The sequence below is a fragment of the Rhinopithecus roxellana genome, chromosome 14 (genome assembly GCF_007565055.1).
Source record: "Rhinopithecus roxellana isolate Shanxi Qingling chromosome 14, ASM756505v1, whole genome shotgun sequence".
NCBI lineage: Eukaryota > Metazoa > Chordata > Mammalia > Primates > Cercopithecidae > Rhinopithecus > Rhinopithecus roxellana.
Window position 1 is genome coordinate 77,811,468 of NC_044562.1, and position 16,711 is coordinate 77,828,178.

The window sequence follows — 16,711 nt, forward strand, 5'->3', positions numbered from 1 at the left end:
TGAGTAAAAACAGTTCTGATTATCTAAGCTCTATTTTTAGATTGAAAGCTGAATACATATGTATCATTAATAGTAAAAAAAAAAATTAAAGGGTATATTTACTTATTTAAAAACTTACATTTTCTATATGTGAAACAACAAAATAGGAAAATTTTGCATTTTATGCTTAGAGAAAAGTACTTTCACAAAAATACTCAGGCAGGTAACTTGATTTAGTGATCTACATAGCAGCAAAGGAATAGGAACGGTCACTAGACCACTGATAAAGCATTGCCTCACAGATTACAACTTCCTGTAAACATTACCCAGTAAAGCCAAAAAAAGGAACACAAACTATAATAGTGACATCTGCTGGATACCTGATAATGCTACAAAGACAAATGAAGATTTTAAACTAGGCTTCTACAGTGGATAAATGTTATTCTTCCAACTTCTAAATCAAAGGCAATATGTCATGTTTTTTACTTTAAGAATCATTGTTTAATCACCCAGCTTAAGAGTGGCTAAGGAGAACACCTACTAAATAGGTTTTCTGGGACTTGCTGGGATTTAACATGACAGCACCTCATTACTTAGATCAATACAGTGTGAGGCTTGCTCACTACACTGAGCAACTTCCCACAGAGGCAGATCCCGGGGGTAAAGCAGAGACTCTTGCAGTGAGTTCTACATCAGCTGTTTCTATACCCAGTTATCTCAAGAGGTTATCTGAAACTCTCAGTACTCTTAGAAAAAATAAATGTATTTCCTGTAATTAAAACACAAAGACTCTCTCTCTCTCTTTCTTCACGTATTACAGTACAAGCTCTGAAACCTCCCAAAATAAGACTTCCAGGCACTTCACCACTGGGATAATCACCATAAAAAATGACTGTCAAAGGCTATACCCTTGAAACCAGCATCTTGCCCTGTTGCTTCTCTGGCAATATCCTCTTCAGCATAGTGCCTAGACAACCATTTAAAGTGAAAAACTATCTATGACCCTGAGCAAAAACATTTAGGTTCAAACACTGTGTGAATCACTGAAATTAATGATCGATTGGGTCTCCCTCCTTGATTTAGTGAGAACTACAGAGGGGTAACCAATGCTCACCTTATCGAGGAGTTTATATTTCTGGGCTATTCCACCCACTTGACTCCATCAGTCCTAACCTTGGGTTAATTAGTTCTCCCTTTCTGATCTAGAAGCCTCTGTGTTCAGGTCAAAACATCATGTACACTCATGGCAAAATTCAATCAGTTGTATGTCCACCTGTGGGATTACTCTTCCTGTCCTAAACCTTTTTTTTTTTTTTTTTTTTTTTTTTGAGGCGGAGTCTCGCTCTGTCGCCCGGACTGGAATGCAGTGGCCAGATCTCAGCTCACTGCAAGCTCCGCCTCCCGGGTTTACGCCATTCTCCTGCCTCAGCCTCCCGAGTAGCTGGGACTACAGGCGCCCGCCACCTCGCTCGGCTAGTTTTTGTATTTTTTAGTAGAGACGGGGTTTCACCGTGTTAGCCAGGATGGTCTCGATCTCCTGACCTCATGATCCGCCCGTCTCGGCCTCCCAAAGTGCTGGGATTACAGGCTTGAGCCACCGCGCCCGGCCTCCTAAACCTTTTTGATCAAATTTTTCTTATTGTCTCCCCACAGAGAGCCAGGGAAGGTTTTTTCACCTTCTTTACCTTGTCCATTTTCTCTTGCTTCATCTCCAGCTACAGAGCTTTTCCTGGCATCTCTGCCTTTTCTGCAGAATCTTGCTATGCTGCTATCTCTTTTTATTTCTACCACTTTCCAACTTTCTGTATTATAAAGTGGAATAGCTTCACTCAAGAAGACCAAGTCCTCCAACTGGGTTTCTCAATTTATTGTTGATGAGTATAAACCGTTTCACTACCAATCAGCAAAAGTGGGGAAGAAAGAGCGTTTCTCCTTCAAAGCCCCACTGCAGGATATCTGATATTTTCTTATCTTTTCTCATAAGACACTTCTTTTACTGATGTAGATATTCTCTTGACAGAGTTGAGGCTAATTGAAAAGTTGAGAGGAAACTTAGTTTTCTCTGTTAGCCTGGTGCTACTCTAAGGAAATCCCCCTTGGCCTGACTCATAAGCATCTCCAGTAGTTGTTTCTCTGGTATATCCCTAGGAATTTACTTCCCTTCCCAGTCTTTCTTTCCTTTCTTTCTTTTTTGTAAGTTTCTTCAGTTTTTCATCAGTTCTTCCCTGCTGAAGGGCCTCGCTACAGGCTCTATTCCAACACCTCTCGGTCTCCTTTGCAGAGGCTCTACAACATCTGGCATCTTAAAAGCCAATGGTATCCTATTGTCTGTCATCAAGACATTAGAAATCCTCAAGACTCCCAAGTCATATTTTCACATGTAATCCTTCAGAGCAGTACTCTCTCAATTCATAATCTATTTTGAAGAAAGGGAAGAAATTTTGCGCCGATCTCAAAGGCTTCTCCCTAACCTCTCCAACGGGGATCTATAGTGTACGTCCAATTTTGACCATCACATAGATCATCTGCCCAAAAAGTTTTCATGTAGCATTAAATAGAAACATCTCTAAAACCCTACTGATTGAATATGTTAATTACTACCAGCAAGACAGTATGATATTGTATGGTTTGGCTCCAGAAATAAGAGTTGAAAAGCACAATCTACACAATAAGGTCTTAGGGATAATCCCCCAACCCTCCACAAGGAGTCATCATCATTAGTGGAAGACTCCTCCACCAGGGCAATTTCTTTACAATAAACTCAGGGTCAAATGTTCTTTCAGATACTTTGGCTGGTGTCCCAGAATTAAAATTCATGCTCGTGACTCCACACGAAGGTTTGCTACTCATAATTTTGCTTTAAGGGTTTGAGAAAAAAATTAAGGGATTCCTGCAGGGAACTAGTGACATTATAAGAAAGGAGAAGAACCATAATTTTGATTGAATTGACAAGTTCATTTAAGCTTTATCTAGAAATGTCTGCCAGAAAAACCTAAGAGAAAGTTCTGTTACATCAGCATTTGGCATCTGTTTCCTGACTACATTCAACTGGATCTTTCTGAATTTAGTCACACTACTTTGAATTTATAAACATAAAGTGAACTGAGTTAACTCAGCAAAACAGGTTGTCTGCAGAGATAGAACTACAGAATTCAGAGTCAGAGAGATAAGATCCAGTTTCTTGCTTTCATTTCTAAGGTTGCAGCTGATATAAATTGGTTTATTTCCTGTATGAATTAATGTGGGACATGGTGAAAATATACACACATGACACCATTACATTCTGGTTATTCATTTAACAGTACAGACCAGGCACAAATTAAAAATGTTCACCATCTTTTACATGTTTTTCTTTTCATGTTTATTCATACAGTCATTCATTTATTTCTATTGCACCTTTTTTCCCAGAGAGGCTAGGGATGGCTTACTTCAAGGACATATACTTAACATACTAAATTTCTTCTTCTTTTTTTTTTTTTTTTTTTTTTTTTGAGGCGGAGTCTCGCTCTGCCGCCTAGGCTGGAGTGCAGTGGCGCGATCTCGGCTCACTGCAAGCTCCGCCTCCCGGGTTCACACCATTCTCCTGCCTCAGCCTCCTGAGTAGCTGGGACCACAGGCGCCCGCCACCTCGCCCGGCTAATTTTTTTGTATTTTTAGTAGAGACGGGGTTTCACCATGGTCTCGATTTCCTGACCTTGTGATCCGCCCGCCTCGGCCTCCCAAAGTGCTGGGATTACAGGCGTGAGGCACCGCGCCCGGCCGATTTCTTCTGTTTTTAATGCTTTAGTGTTGTTGTACTAAAACAGATTTTAACAGTTTTCAATGTTGTTTATCCTGAAAGAGACAGCATCTGTTTTATTATTATCAGTACATTGCTGTTATTAGAACAGCACCATTATATACTTTCTTTTAAACCACCTAAGCCTGAGGTTGCAATTTTTTGAATTTTTGCAATCAGACCTTGGTGATGACCTTGAGCAGTAGGATATAAATAACTCCCACATGGTTAGCGTTCCAATAATGGAACACTAGGCATAAATGGGTTCAGCTAGGATCAATCTCTTCACAGTATTCTATATTTGTACTCAAAGAAAACAAAACATTAACTCTATTAATGATTATTAACCTTGACTTCTCTATGGTTCCTGTACCCTTTTAAGGACATGTGACCCTGCATACTTTGGCATGACACAGGTGACTTTAAATTGCTCTACTGCCATTCCTACCATGCTTTAACTCTTCCGGGGATGCATCTTTGATTTAAAAAAAGCCTGTTCTATAAGTTAATAACCACAAAGGTCCTTTAACAATGCTAGAACCTGTTTAATTGCTCCCCTCTAAGGAGCCAAGGAAGATATATTTATATTTTTATCTGACCTTTGGGATTTTCCACTGTCTGTCAGTTTAAGGTCTGTGGGAGGCTGACAGAGAAAATTAACAGCTGGCTAGACAGGAAAAAAAAAAAAAAAAGGTGCTATTATGACTAAAATCAACCATGCAGGGGAGGGAAGGGCTAGCCATCATATTGCATTACACAGAAGTAATCCTTTATCTGGAGTGGCCATCCCAGGGTAACTGGAGTGTCTTTTAATCTAATCCCTTAAGATTTAACATTCTCACCTACCTCCTAATCATTCACCCCCTTTGTTGGAAAAGCAAAAGAATCTATATATTTTGCAAAATTGATGGCATGAAGCCCAGAAACTATGACATAATGTATCACAGAATAATATTTGAGCCCAGGGTTATAAATATTGTCTGTCACCCCTAGCATATATTTAATACAAACAGCCTGTATCTAGGATGATAAAAGTAGTACAGCATTGGCCGGGCATGGTGGCTCATGCCTGTAATCCCAGCACTTTGGGAGGCCGAGGCGGGAGAATCACTTGAGGTCAGGACTTCAAGACCAGCTTGGCCAACATAGTGAAACTCTGTCTCTACTAAAAATACAAAAATTAGCCGAGTGTGGTGGCACGCACCTGTAATCCCAGCTACTCAGGAGGCTAAAACAGGAGAATCACTTGAACCCAGGAGGCAGAGGTTGCAGTGGGCTGAGATCCCGCCACTGTACTCCAGCCTGGGCGACAGAGCAACATTCTGTCTCAAAAAAAAAAAGTAGTACAGTACTTAGAGCTATAGTTAATCATGTGCAACTGTGTACCATGGAGAAGGAAGTAACTGCAAGAAAGTTGAAAGGATTTTAATTAATTTGTCTTGTTATCTAAGGAGCTACTTGCATAAATATATTTCTGTGACTTGGACGTAATCTACATATTCCTGTACTCCTACCCCCCACTCACTTGAATGGTTGGAACAACCCTAAATCAGAAAACAAGAACAAAAGCAAACCACAGTATTGTTCTGGTGTTTGTTATTACATGTGTAATGAATTGATGACAACGATAACAATTTATCAACACACGGTCCTCACAACAGTGCTCTCCTAGTTTGATGTTCCTCTGGGCTTCTTGTTAAAATGGTTATATTCTGATTCAGTCATCCCTGGATAGACCTCAGGGTCTGCATTTCTAAGAAGCTCTCAGGTGATAACAATGTTTCTGGTCCTGGGATCACACTTTGAGTAGCAAGACCTTATAACACGACCAACATGGCATTTGAAAGCAAGTATCCTGTCCCAAGTGAGAAATAGCCACATCTTTACTCACATTCATATAAGAATATTGCCACTTGAGTTTCTCTCTTGATCACTTACTTTGTCCATGAACCCTATAATCCTGAAGCAGTGCTGAATTGCTTCGAATTGTCTTCTGTAAGACTCCTTGGAAGTTATGTCATGCATCACGCTTCCAGTTTCTTCAGCTATGTACCTAAATGAAGGGGAGCATGACCAAACAGAATGAGCATTGACTTGGAAAGTGGTGCAGGCATTTCCATTTTTTGTCTGTTGTTTGTTTAAAGATGGGATCTCACTCTGTTGCCCAGCCTGAAGTACACTGGTGTGATCATAGCTCACTGCAGCCTCAAACTCCTGGGCTCTAGTGATCCTCCTGCCTCAGCCTCCTGAGTAGCTTCGACTACAGGTGTATGCCACCACACCCAGCTAATTTTATTTTATTTTATTTTATTTATTTGTTTTAGCCAGGGTCTTGCTCTGTCACCCAGGCTGGAGTGCAGTGGCACAAACTTGGCTCACTGCAGCCTCGACCTCCCAGGCTCAAGCAGTCCTCCCACCTCAGCCTCCTGAGTAGCTACTTTAAAAAAAAAAAAAAAAAAAAAAAAAAACTACAGTGAGACAGGGTCTTGCTATGTTGCCCTGGCTGGTCTCAAACTCCAGGCTTCAAGTGATCCTCCCACTTCAGCTTGCCAAATGATGCAAATGGCTGAGAAAAAATAAACCATGTGCAGTTGAGTTTTTGAACTTTCTAGACAATGATAATGGTGAGATAGTTCCTGCCACCTCATCCTGGGCACTTTAGTTAAATACACTGTGAGTTTCCAGTTAGGAAAACAGCTCCATTTACTTCCAAGTTTGTCAACTGCTAATTGGACATTCATCAAAAATTACCAACCACCCCCCCTGACACTTACCTAGGAGGTTTTTCCTCAGGAAGTCTGAAGTCAGAAAGCTTCTTTTGGTGATGAAGACCAGCATAAATATAGTAAAATATGTGAAAATTTTTCTCTCCCCTGAAAAAAAAAAAGAGACTTTAGTAATAATGTATTCTGGCTTCCCCATCCCAAGTATTTTACACCATTTTCTTTCTGTGCAAAAAATTATCCCATAGCAAATTTGTATTTTCAGGCAATTAAATATTATAAATCCCACTTACAGAACAGTGATAGGATTAGTATAGTAATTGTCGTAATGCTGCATTATTAAACACACTTTACTACAAGCAAAAGGTTTCAGAGAATGGGACATTTACAGGAAACAGCTCAGGTTGCGTATGTTGAAATCTTTCTGTTGCAGCCCAAACGCCTACTGCCTTCTGTTTGTACCACATGTTGCTTCAGAGATGGTGAGGTCCAGCTTAGAGACATCAGCCAAATCCTCTACTTTACTGGAGCCCTAGACAGGAAGTGGCCTGCAAGTCTCACAGCAGCTTAGGGAGCAGGATTGGTCCAGAACTGAGGTCTTCACTCTCCCACGCTGGTATTCTTAAAAATACTACTCAAAATGTCATTCATTAGTCTGGTCTCCTGCCATCCACCTCTTTTAGGCTACCCTGGCCAGGGTCCTTTCAGATAGGTGCTACTCTGAGCATAGTCTGTGGACAGCTGTCAGTTTATAACAAGAGAAGGAACTGGAAAGTACATGCCTTGACATTTTATAGCAAGTGACATTGCCATGACATCCAAGAGCATGATAATTTTTCTGATAATTAATTTTTATTGCATTTTACAAAAGGTATTAGTTCAAAATGGGTTGGATATTTAAAACAAACAAACAAACAAAAACAAAAAAAACAAAACAAAACAAAAAACTGGTCCTTTAGCACAGAGAGTTTGAAAAGCACTGCTCCACATCCCCTTCTTTCCTCTGGAGGAGGACAGCCTCTTCTGCAGATACCCTTGGATTTTGGCAAATCTTTTCTTTGGTCAACCTAGCTCCATGGAAAGAAATCTTGTCTTTTTTTTTTTTTTTTTTTTTGAGATGGAGTCTGGCTCTGTCTCCCGGGCTGGAGTGCAGTGGCCGGATCTCAGCTCACTGCAAGCTCCGCCTCCCGGGTTTACACCATTCTCCTGCCTCAGCCTCCCGAGTAGCTGGGATTACAGGCGCCCGCCACCTCGCCTGGCTAGTTTTTTGTATTTTTAGTAGAGACGGGGTTTCACCGTGTTAGCCAGGATGGTCTCGATCTCCTGACCTCATGATCTGCCCGTCTCGGCCTCCCAAAGTGCTGGGATTACAGGCTTGAGCCACTGCGCCCGGCCCTGAAATCTTGTCTTTCTTTTCCCCTTATCCCCCTTTGTGGCATGGCCCTCATTCTGTTCAGCCTCTCCTGGGTATCCTCATCTTCCTTTGATTGTTTATCCTGTCAAAGCTCTTCTGTGACATTCTTTTTTTTTTTTTTTCTTTTGAGACGGAGTCTCGCTCTGTCGCCCGGGCTGGAGTGCAGTGGCCAGTTCTCAGCTCACTGCAAGCTCTGCCTCCCGGGTTTATGCCATTCTCCTGCCTCAGCCTCTGAGTAGCTGGGACTACAGGCGTCCGCCACCTCGCCCGGCTAGTTTTTTGTATTTTTTAGTAGAGACGGGGTTTCACCGTGTTAGCCAGGATGGTCTCGATCTCCTGACCTCGTGATCCGCCCGTCTTGGCCTCCCAAAGTGCTGGGATTACAGGCTTGAGCCACCGCACCCGGCCTTCTGTGACATTCTTTATCCCTGCCCTGTATTCTAGATGCCTCTACTTGCCATTTCTCACTCACTTGTTCACTTAACTAATAAATTTAGTTAAGAGACAGGGTCTCACTCTGTTGTCCAGGCTGGAGTGCAGTGGTGTGATCATAGCTCACTGCAGCCTCAAATTTCTGAGCTCAAGCAATTCTTGCACCTCAGCCTCCCAAGTGGCCATGACTATAGGTATACACCACCATCCCCCGCTAATGTTTTTGTGTTTGTAGAGACAGAGTCTCACTGTGTTGCCCAGGCTGCCTTGGCCTCCCAAAGTGCTGGGATTACAGACATGAGCCACTGTGCCCACCCCCTATTTTTATTTTTTTAAAATAAATTTTATTGTGTATATTAAGATGTACAACATGATGTTATAGGATATACATATAAATAGAAAAATGTGACTATTCAATGAATAAACATCTTAATTGCCAGTCATGGTAGGCACTGTGCCAGGTACCAGGGATACAGGACTAAAAGGATTCATGTTCTCCGAGCATCATTATAAGAAGCCAAGATGGCTACAGGGAAACCAGTGAGGGGGTCCCAGTGAGAAGGCATAATAGCTCGGATAGGGTAATGGTAGTGGTGATGGAAAATAAGAGGAAGCTTAAATATTATATATATTCCGGAGAAACAACCAAAAGAACATCCTAATAGACTGAATGAGGATGGTGACGGAAAGAAACCTAGAGTCTGCCTCCTAGATTTCTAGCTGGAGCATCTAGTGATGGTGGCACCCTTCACTGAGACAGAAACCGAAAGGCCTGAGATGAATGTCACTTGTTCTTTAACCTCTGTTACATGTGCAGGCTTTGGCTGACCTCTCTTACTCTTACCTTCCTACAGTTTTTCTACAGATCCATCTAGTTCTCAATTCTTCCAAGCTTTTCCTGCTGATATCCATCGCTAGCATCAATTCAGTTTGATTTCCATCCCTTCATCTGTCAAGATTGGCTAGGTTTTGTTATAGTAATAAACACCCCAAGATCTTAGTAGCTTAACTCAACAAAGCTTTATTTCTTGCTCAGAGTACCTGTCCATGGCAGGTCAGCGGTGGGGCTGTGCTCACTGCAGTCACTCATGAGCTGTGGCTGGCACAGCAGTCCCCATCTTACACTTTGCCAGACTCTGGAGGGTTGTCATTACATGCCCACTTGCCAGAACCAGTTATGTGACCACACCCAGCCACACGGGAACCCTACAGTGTGCCTAGAAGGGGGTGAACCCCAATAGTTGGACGAACAGGACTGGCACAGGCCCCATCTTCTCTTCATCTCACTTAATTCTTGTAAGAGCCTTGTAAGGTTGACATTGTTATGCCCATGTTGCATATGAGGAAAGTGAGGTATATGAATATTTACATTAACAAGTAACATATCACATTAAGTGACCGAGAACTCTCTTCACATTATCTTGGTAAAAGACCACTTTACATTTGAACACAGAACACTATGCTTTCCATTCTGTCAGAGGTAGCTCCCTAAATTTTAAAACGATCTTAAGCTGGGGAGACAGAAGCAGGGGACCTCATAAAAATTAATCAAAAAGCCACAGGGAAGCGTAAATGACTCTGACTCTATCTTTCATTTGTTTAATGTTCATGCCAGTCCCTACTGCGTGAGGAAACTGCAAGTACATGATAGAGGAAGATGCTTGGGTTCTCAACCCAGAATAATTCCTGTAAATTCTACTTGCACAGTACCTCTCAGACTCCTCAACTTCTCTCCATCTCCACTGCCACCACCTTAGTCTAGACCAGCATTCTCTCTCACATGAATTTGGCAACAGCATACTAATCACATCAACACAATCCTTGCATCTCCTCCAATCCATTCCCCATTGAAGCTAGTGTGATCATTTCAAAATGCAAGTTGGGTTTGGTGACTCCCCTGCTTGAAAACGTTCAGTGGCTTCCTATCGCCGTTAGAAAAAAGTTTGAAATCCTCATCCTGGTTCCAAAGCTCTGCATGTTTTGGTCTCAGTCTTATCTTTGCCACTTTTCCTCCTTACTCTGGTCCCCATCTCGTTGCCTAACTCCTAGTGATCCTGTGATCTCACATACAGGGAGACCTCCTTTCTCCCTAGACTAGGTTATGTGTCCTTCCCTTCTCTCATTTCACCTTAATAGCACCTATTTTGCTTTCTGGTGCTTATTACAATTGTTCTACATTTAAGTTTACTTGTTTAATGCCTGTGATTCTCCCCTACTGCTTCCTTGTATACCACATACTCCAAGCCCCATGAATACAAGAATCTTTTGTATTTAGTTTACTCTTACAAGCCAACACAAAGCACAGCACTGGCAAACAGCAGGGATTTAATAATGCATTAATCTGGAAGTACGGAACCATGCTCCTGAGAAGCTCTGGTGTCCTACAATAATAATAATAGCTACTAATATTAATAATTATAATAGCTATTATTATAGGAAGATATTATTATTTTTTATTATACTTTATGTTCTAGGGTACGTGTGCACAACATGCAGGTTTGTTACATATATATACATGTGCCATGTTGGTGTGCTGCACCCATTAACTCGTCATTTACATTAGGTATATCTCCTAATGCTATCCCTCGCCCCATCCCCGACTCCCCACCCCACGACAGGCCTCAGTGTGTGATGTTCCCCAGGAAGAGTTATTATTATAATAGGAAGAGTAGCTAACACTCTGATAGCATGTACCACACTAGTGGTTATATTATTATAATAGGAAGAGTAGCTAATACTCTGATAGGATGTACCACACTAGTGGTTATATTATTATAATAGGAAGAGTAGCTAACACTCTGATAGGATGTACCACACTAGTGGTTATATTATTATAATAGGAGGAGTAGCTAACACTCTGATAGCATGTACCACACTAGTGGTTATATTATTATAATAGGAAGAGTAGCTAACACTCTGATAGCATGTACCACACTAGTGGTTATATTATTATAATAGGAAGAGTAGCTAATACTCTGATAGCATGTACCACACTAGTGGTTATATTATTATAGTAGGAAGAGTAGCTAACACTCTGATAGCATGTACCACACTAGTGGTTATATTATTATAATAGGAAGAGTAGCTAATACTCTGATAGGATGTACCACACTAGGCATTCTTTTAAGTAATTTTATATAAATGAACATGTTAATCCTCACAACAAACCCATGAGGTCAGCACTAGTAGCATTTCCATTTCACAGATGAGGCACAGAGAAGGTTAGTGAAATGCCCAAAGTCACACAGTGAGTATCAGAACCTGCATTTGAACCCAGATCAAAGTCTGTGCTATTGATTTCTATTACCAACCGCTTTCCTTAAAAACAGAATAATTGTTTTCTCTGCCTCAATCTAAGGAAAAAATTAACGTGTGAAATATTCTTGGTGTCTTTTTTTTTTTTTTTTAACAAACAAGTTCAATTTTAAGGGGCCTCAGGATCTTAAAAAATGTCTGCAATGCTGCTAAATTCTACCTGACACAACCAGCTCAGGAGAAACAAGCATACCCATCCCCAAAGCACACCCACCCCAGTCCTTTGTACTCTTTCCATTAATTTATTTTAGGTTAAAATCTACCACTGATCCTTTGCTTAAATCATTCTTTGCCCTTGGGAGGGTAGGGGAATGTCAAGAACAAGGATGAAAACTTAACTATTAAAATTCCCAAAGCCCCCCCGTTTTTACTGCAGGGCAAAAACACAGTGACAAAGTAGTGCACCTACGCTGCCTGTTTTATCACTCTGGATTTTTCAAGGAGATATTCAGAGATTCTTGCCCCCATCACAACTCCAGTTGGTGTGAACATCATTTCCAGATATTTTCCAAAACGGCTGGAGTTTTCATTGATGGCAGTGCATGCGTTCCCAAAGGCTTCCACTAGGGAGTTGACTTGTAGAATTTTCTCTCTCAAGGTCTGATTATTGGCCTGTGCCAAACAGAGAACAGTCAAGAAGAGACTCCAGAAACATTACTCCAGCAAAGTTGCCGGGCACCCATCCCTTGCCCACCCAAATCCACATTGCCCTTTTACAAAGAGACGTTAGCATCAACCACCAGCATCATTTTCTCATATGAGCAACTCCCTGGATCTGCATATGAATCAGATTTGGCTAGATTAGGACAGCAGTTTTTAAAATCCAGCCATATTTCATTTAAAACCCTTGACAGATAAAATGCCTAGCAAGTTTAGAAAGATTTTTAAATAGATCCCGAAACTTTTCTGGCATTTATCATAATAGTCTATAAACCTTATCTATAAAAATTCCATACATTCTTAGTCACCTAGTACACTAATTCAGAGTGTAAGTAACTACTAGACTATTATTTTTGAAGTCATTCTTTCAATATCGATTTCACCAAGCTGAAAATTTTCATTTCCCTCAACTTTTGCTCAAAGGCTTCTATTTTCCATCCTTTTAATCACTATAGTGGCTTTCCCTGATCCTGTTCCTAGTGCTTAACCACTCTTACTACTTAATGGTTGAATGTTTCTATTACATTGAAAACATGAAAATTAATTGCCAATAATCTAGTAAATTTGCGCTGGCATTATTCTCCTCCCAGTGTGAAAGAAGGATAGCATGCTGACATCTTAAGAGGCCTTGCTATCAGGAGGCAAACATAACAAAGATGGAATGTCTTTATGTAAGCCTCAACAAAAGAAAAAAAAAACAGTACTTCCATCATTTATAAAATATGCAGTTACTCTGTAGGAACTTCTCGCCATAATACATAAAGTAGATTAGTCCATACCTTTCCCAAGAAAGTCAAATGCTGAACAATCAGGTGAGCACTTTCTGTCTTCCCAGAGCCACTCTCTCCGCTGATGACAATGCACTGGCACAGAAAATGGACCGTCAAGTGAAGAATTTATAGCACAGAAGCAACTTGCGTGCTTCATATAACATCCACTACTGTACACCTTAATTTTTCACTGAGAAATAGATCTTAGGAATCTTCCTATTTAAGAGATCTTCTTCAACCTTTTGTATAGCTACTTCTTGTTCCATTGTACAGATGTACCATAATCTGTTTAATCAGTCCATATTGGGATATGGGTTTTTTTCCTTGTAATTATAAACAATATTACAATGAATAACCTTATACATAAGTCATATTTTTATGCAGGTTCATCTGCAGGAGAAATTCCTAGAAATGGGGATGTTGGATCAAAAGGTAAATACATTTGTAAATTTGATACATATTACCAAATTGCTTTCCTAGGGACTATTCCAATATATGAAAGTGCCTGCTCTCCTGTAGCCTCACCAACAGGATGTTAGATTTTTGACAATCTAATAGGTTTAAAAAATGGTATCTCAGTGCGGCTTTATTCTGCATTTTAAAAATTACAAATGAGGCCTCCTTCCATATGCTTAAGAGGCTTCTCTTTTAAGTGACCTGTCCATATTGTTTGCCCATTTTTTATTGTATTGTTGATATTTTTATCATTCATTTCAGGGAACTCTTTATGTATAAAGGAAATTAGTGGATGTGGTATAACAAAAATTATATATTGGGCATTGTCCCTGGTTCCTGGCACTGAGCTCCTAAAACCTTTGGAATTTCCAGGAGTGGTAGGCGTATCTTTTGTTATTCACAAGGAGCCCCTTTCAACCATACCTCAGTTTATTCCTAACAAGGTGGTTCAAGGTGAGGCCTCTAGATAGCTTCAGACCGGTCATTAGAAAGACCAAACATGTGATTAGAGTGTGGGAACTTTCAGCCCTACCTCCCAACTTCTAGAAAGAAGAGGGGAATTTAAGATTAAGTTATACAAATTCTTGAACGAGATTCAGAGAGCTTCTGAGTTGGTGAACACATTGAGGTGCTGGGAGGGGGATGTGCCCAGAAAAGGCATGGAAGCTCTGTGTGCCACATCCCCTTCCTCCCCCCATATACCCTGCCCCATATGTCTCTTTTATTTGGCTGTTCCTTAGTTATACCCTTCATAATAAACTGGTAAATGTAAGTAAAGTGTTTTCCTCAGTTCCTTGAGTCACTCCTAGTGAATCATCAAACCTAAAGAGAGTCACAAGAACCCCTGGACTGGTATTCAGCCAGGCAGAAGTGTGAGAAGCCTAAGTACTCCATTTGCAGCTGGCATCTAAAGTGGGAACATTCTTGTAGCACTAATCGCTTAATCTGTGGAGTCTGTGCTAACTCCAGGTAGTGTCAGAATTGAACTGAATCGTTGGGCACCCAGCTGGGGTTGGAGAATTGGTTGGTGTTGGAAAAAATACAACATTTGGTGTCAGAAATGATGTCAAAAAAGACAACGCAGTGAGGTGACTTCTTAACTTAAAAACAATATATATTTCTCTCCATTTACTTCCTCCCTATGAAATCTATGGACATTTTACAAGTCTCTGGGACTTGTAAATCTTGGACTGATTAAATAGATTATGGTACATCTGTATAATGGAACAACAAGAATTTGGAGGAGCTAAGTTTCTAAGCTACAGTGAATCCATGTATTCCATTTTATAATCTACACTCTTATAATGCCATCTATTACTCAACAAACCCCAAAGCTGGGACTTCCCAGGTCTTAGGAAATCCATACAGTGATACTCTCAGAAAATTTGCTTGCCAAATTAGACTACTTCTATTTCAAACAGAATAAAGAAACAAAGAAAAATATACCTATTGAAAGTAAAGGAAGGATGAAAGGTTAGATATATCAGCACTGTGAATTAGAAGCCTAGAAAGGTAAAATGGATGAGTCTGTGTTTAGCATTGAGTTTAGGTTTGTTCATTCTCTACCCAATCTATCACAATTTTTCAGCAGCTAAATGGTGTGGTGCATGGTCGCTGTCAACCTCTGTGCAATATTTCATACAAAAAAGACAGAATCATGAAAATTCTAAGACCTTAATAGGAAAGAATTTCACTTATGCCATTCTATATGCTATTTTTATTACAATCATTGCCGTGTAATCACGTTGTGTTCGCACTGTTCTCATCATATTCATATTAGAAACATTTTTATTGTATCTTATCAGAGAAAATGAGTGCTCTTGATGTGAATGCTTTATGTTTCTTGAAAGCATTTTCACGTTCTCCTGATGCTATGGCTTTATCTATGCACAAGTTCCACAGAGCTGCCATTTCATCTCCTGTCTCTTTGGATCGGCACCAGCAACCAGAATGGAAAGGTTTCAGGAAGACTTAGGAGCTGACGAGGAAGACAGAACATGTCTTAACTGTGTGACTCCGTAGGAAAGGAAGGTGAGTTCTTACCTGGTCTTTGCTGAGAGTAACCATGCACTGGTAAGCAGCATCTGCTGATGCAAATATGTGGGGGGGATTAGAGGCACGTTTCACCCCATGATAAAGTCTGGAAAACTGAAGGAAAAATAATTAAAGGAAACTCTCCGCTGGACCATCTAATACTCCACTACCTATTGCCCATGAAACCAAGACTCCGTCACTTATTAGGGGACTTGTTGCATTAGGAAGACTGTAGGGTACAGGTTCTGGAGCCTGCAGGCCTGAGTTCAAATTTCACTTCTGTACTTAACTGGCTTCGTCAGCTAGTAAGAGGGAGCCACTCTATGCTAAGTCTCCTCGTCTGCCAACTAGGTTTAACAACAGTACCTGTCCCACAGGGTGTGAAAAGTGAGGTAACCCAGTGTCCAACATGCAGTAAGCACTCAATAAAGGTTAACTATTATTGTTAGAGTTTGCTTTAAAAAGGTATCCTCAAGATGTAAAAATTCCATTTGTATTACATTACTATCTGCAGTTTGGAGTATATACATCTAGGGTAGCATAATTTTATTCTTACTTTTTATTTCTTTTCATTTGCCCTTGTGAGTTTTAATTTCCTATTAAGGAGCAGAAAGCTCTTAAAACATCCCTTACCTGTGGAGAGTATATGCTTAGATTCTGGAAGGGGTTTAAGGCAATTAAGATGTCTCCAACATATGTGTAAATTAGCAAGTCTGCATAACGTTTCTGCAACTGATGGATAATTGTATCCTAAGAAGAGGATAAATGGTATTGAGAGTAAATATTATTTCCAATCAAGGGATAGATTCTAAAAATGACAACAAATTTATTCTTCCAAGAACATCTTTCTTTAAAAGATGAAAGTAGTTCCTTTAAATCATACAATGACCCTAACGATCCTAATTCATTAAAACAATGCCAATATTTGCCTTGAAAGAAAAAATAGGAATACATTGAAAGAATTAGGCCTACTTAGGACTTGCTAAAAGACACTGAGATATCCAAGAAAGATGTTACTTGTTATTGTGAAAAGAACTCATCTCAACCAGTCAAAATGTTGTATTTAAAATTTTATTTAATAGGCTGTTCCTACTGATAGAGCACAGACAAAATGGTAAGTTAATTTCTCAAAGCACTGCACTTAAAACCT

At 40.3% G+C, this 16,711-nt stretch overlaps 1 protein-coding gene across 1 annotated transcript in view; it reads right to left on the minus strand.

Moving 5' to 3' along the window:
• MYO3B (myosin IIIB) overlaps positions 1 to 16,711 on the minus strand; it is a 502,779-nt gene that overhangs the window by 272,728 nt on the left and 213,340 nt on the right. Inside the window, exons 11-16 of the mRNA XM_010377618.2 lie at positions 16,195 to 16,311; positions 15,571 to 15,675; positions 13,081 to 13,164; positions 12,051 to 12,253; positions 6,532 to 6,630; positions 5,696 to 5,810 (exon numbers count right to left, since the gene is read on the minus strand). Coding sequence (XP_010375920.2) covers positions 5,696 to 5,810; positions 6,532 to 6,630; positions 12,051 to 12,253; positions 13,081 to 13,164; positions 15,571 to 15,675; positions 16,195 to 16,311 — 723 coding nt within the window. The remainder of the gene's footprint in view (positions 1 to 5,695; positions 5,811 to 6,531; positions 6,631 to 12,050; positions 12,254 to 13,080; positions 13,165 to 15,570; positions 15,676 to 16,194; positions 16,312 to 16,711) is intronic.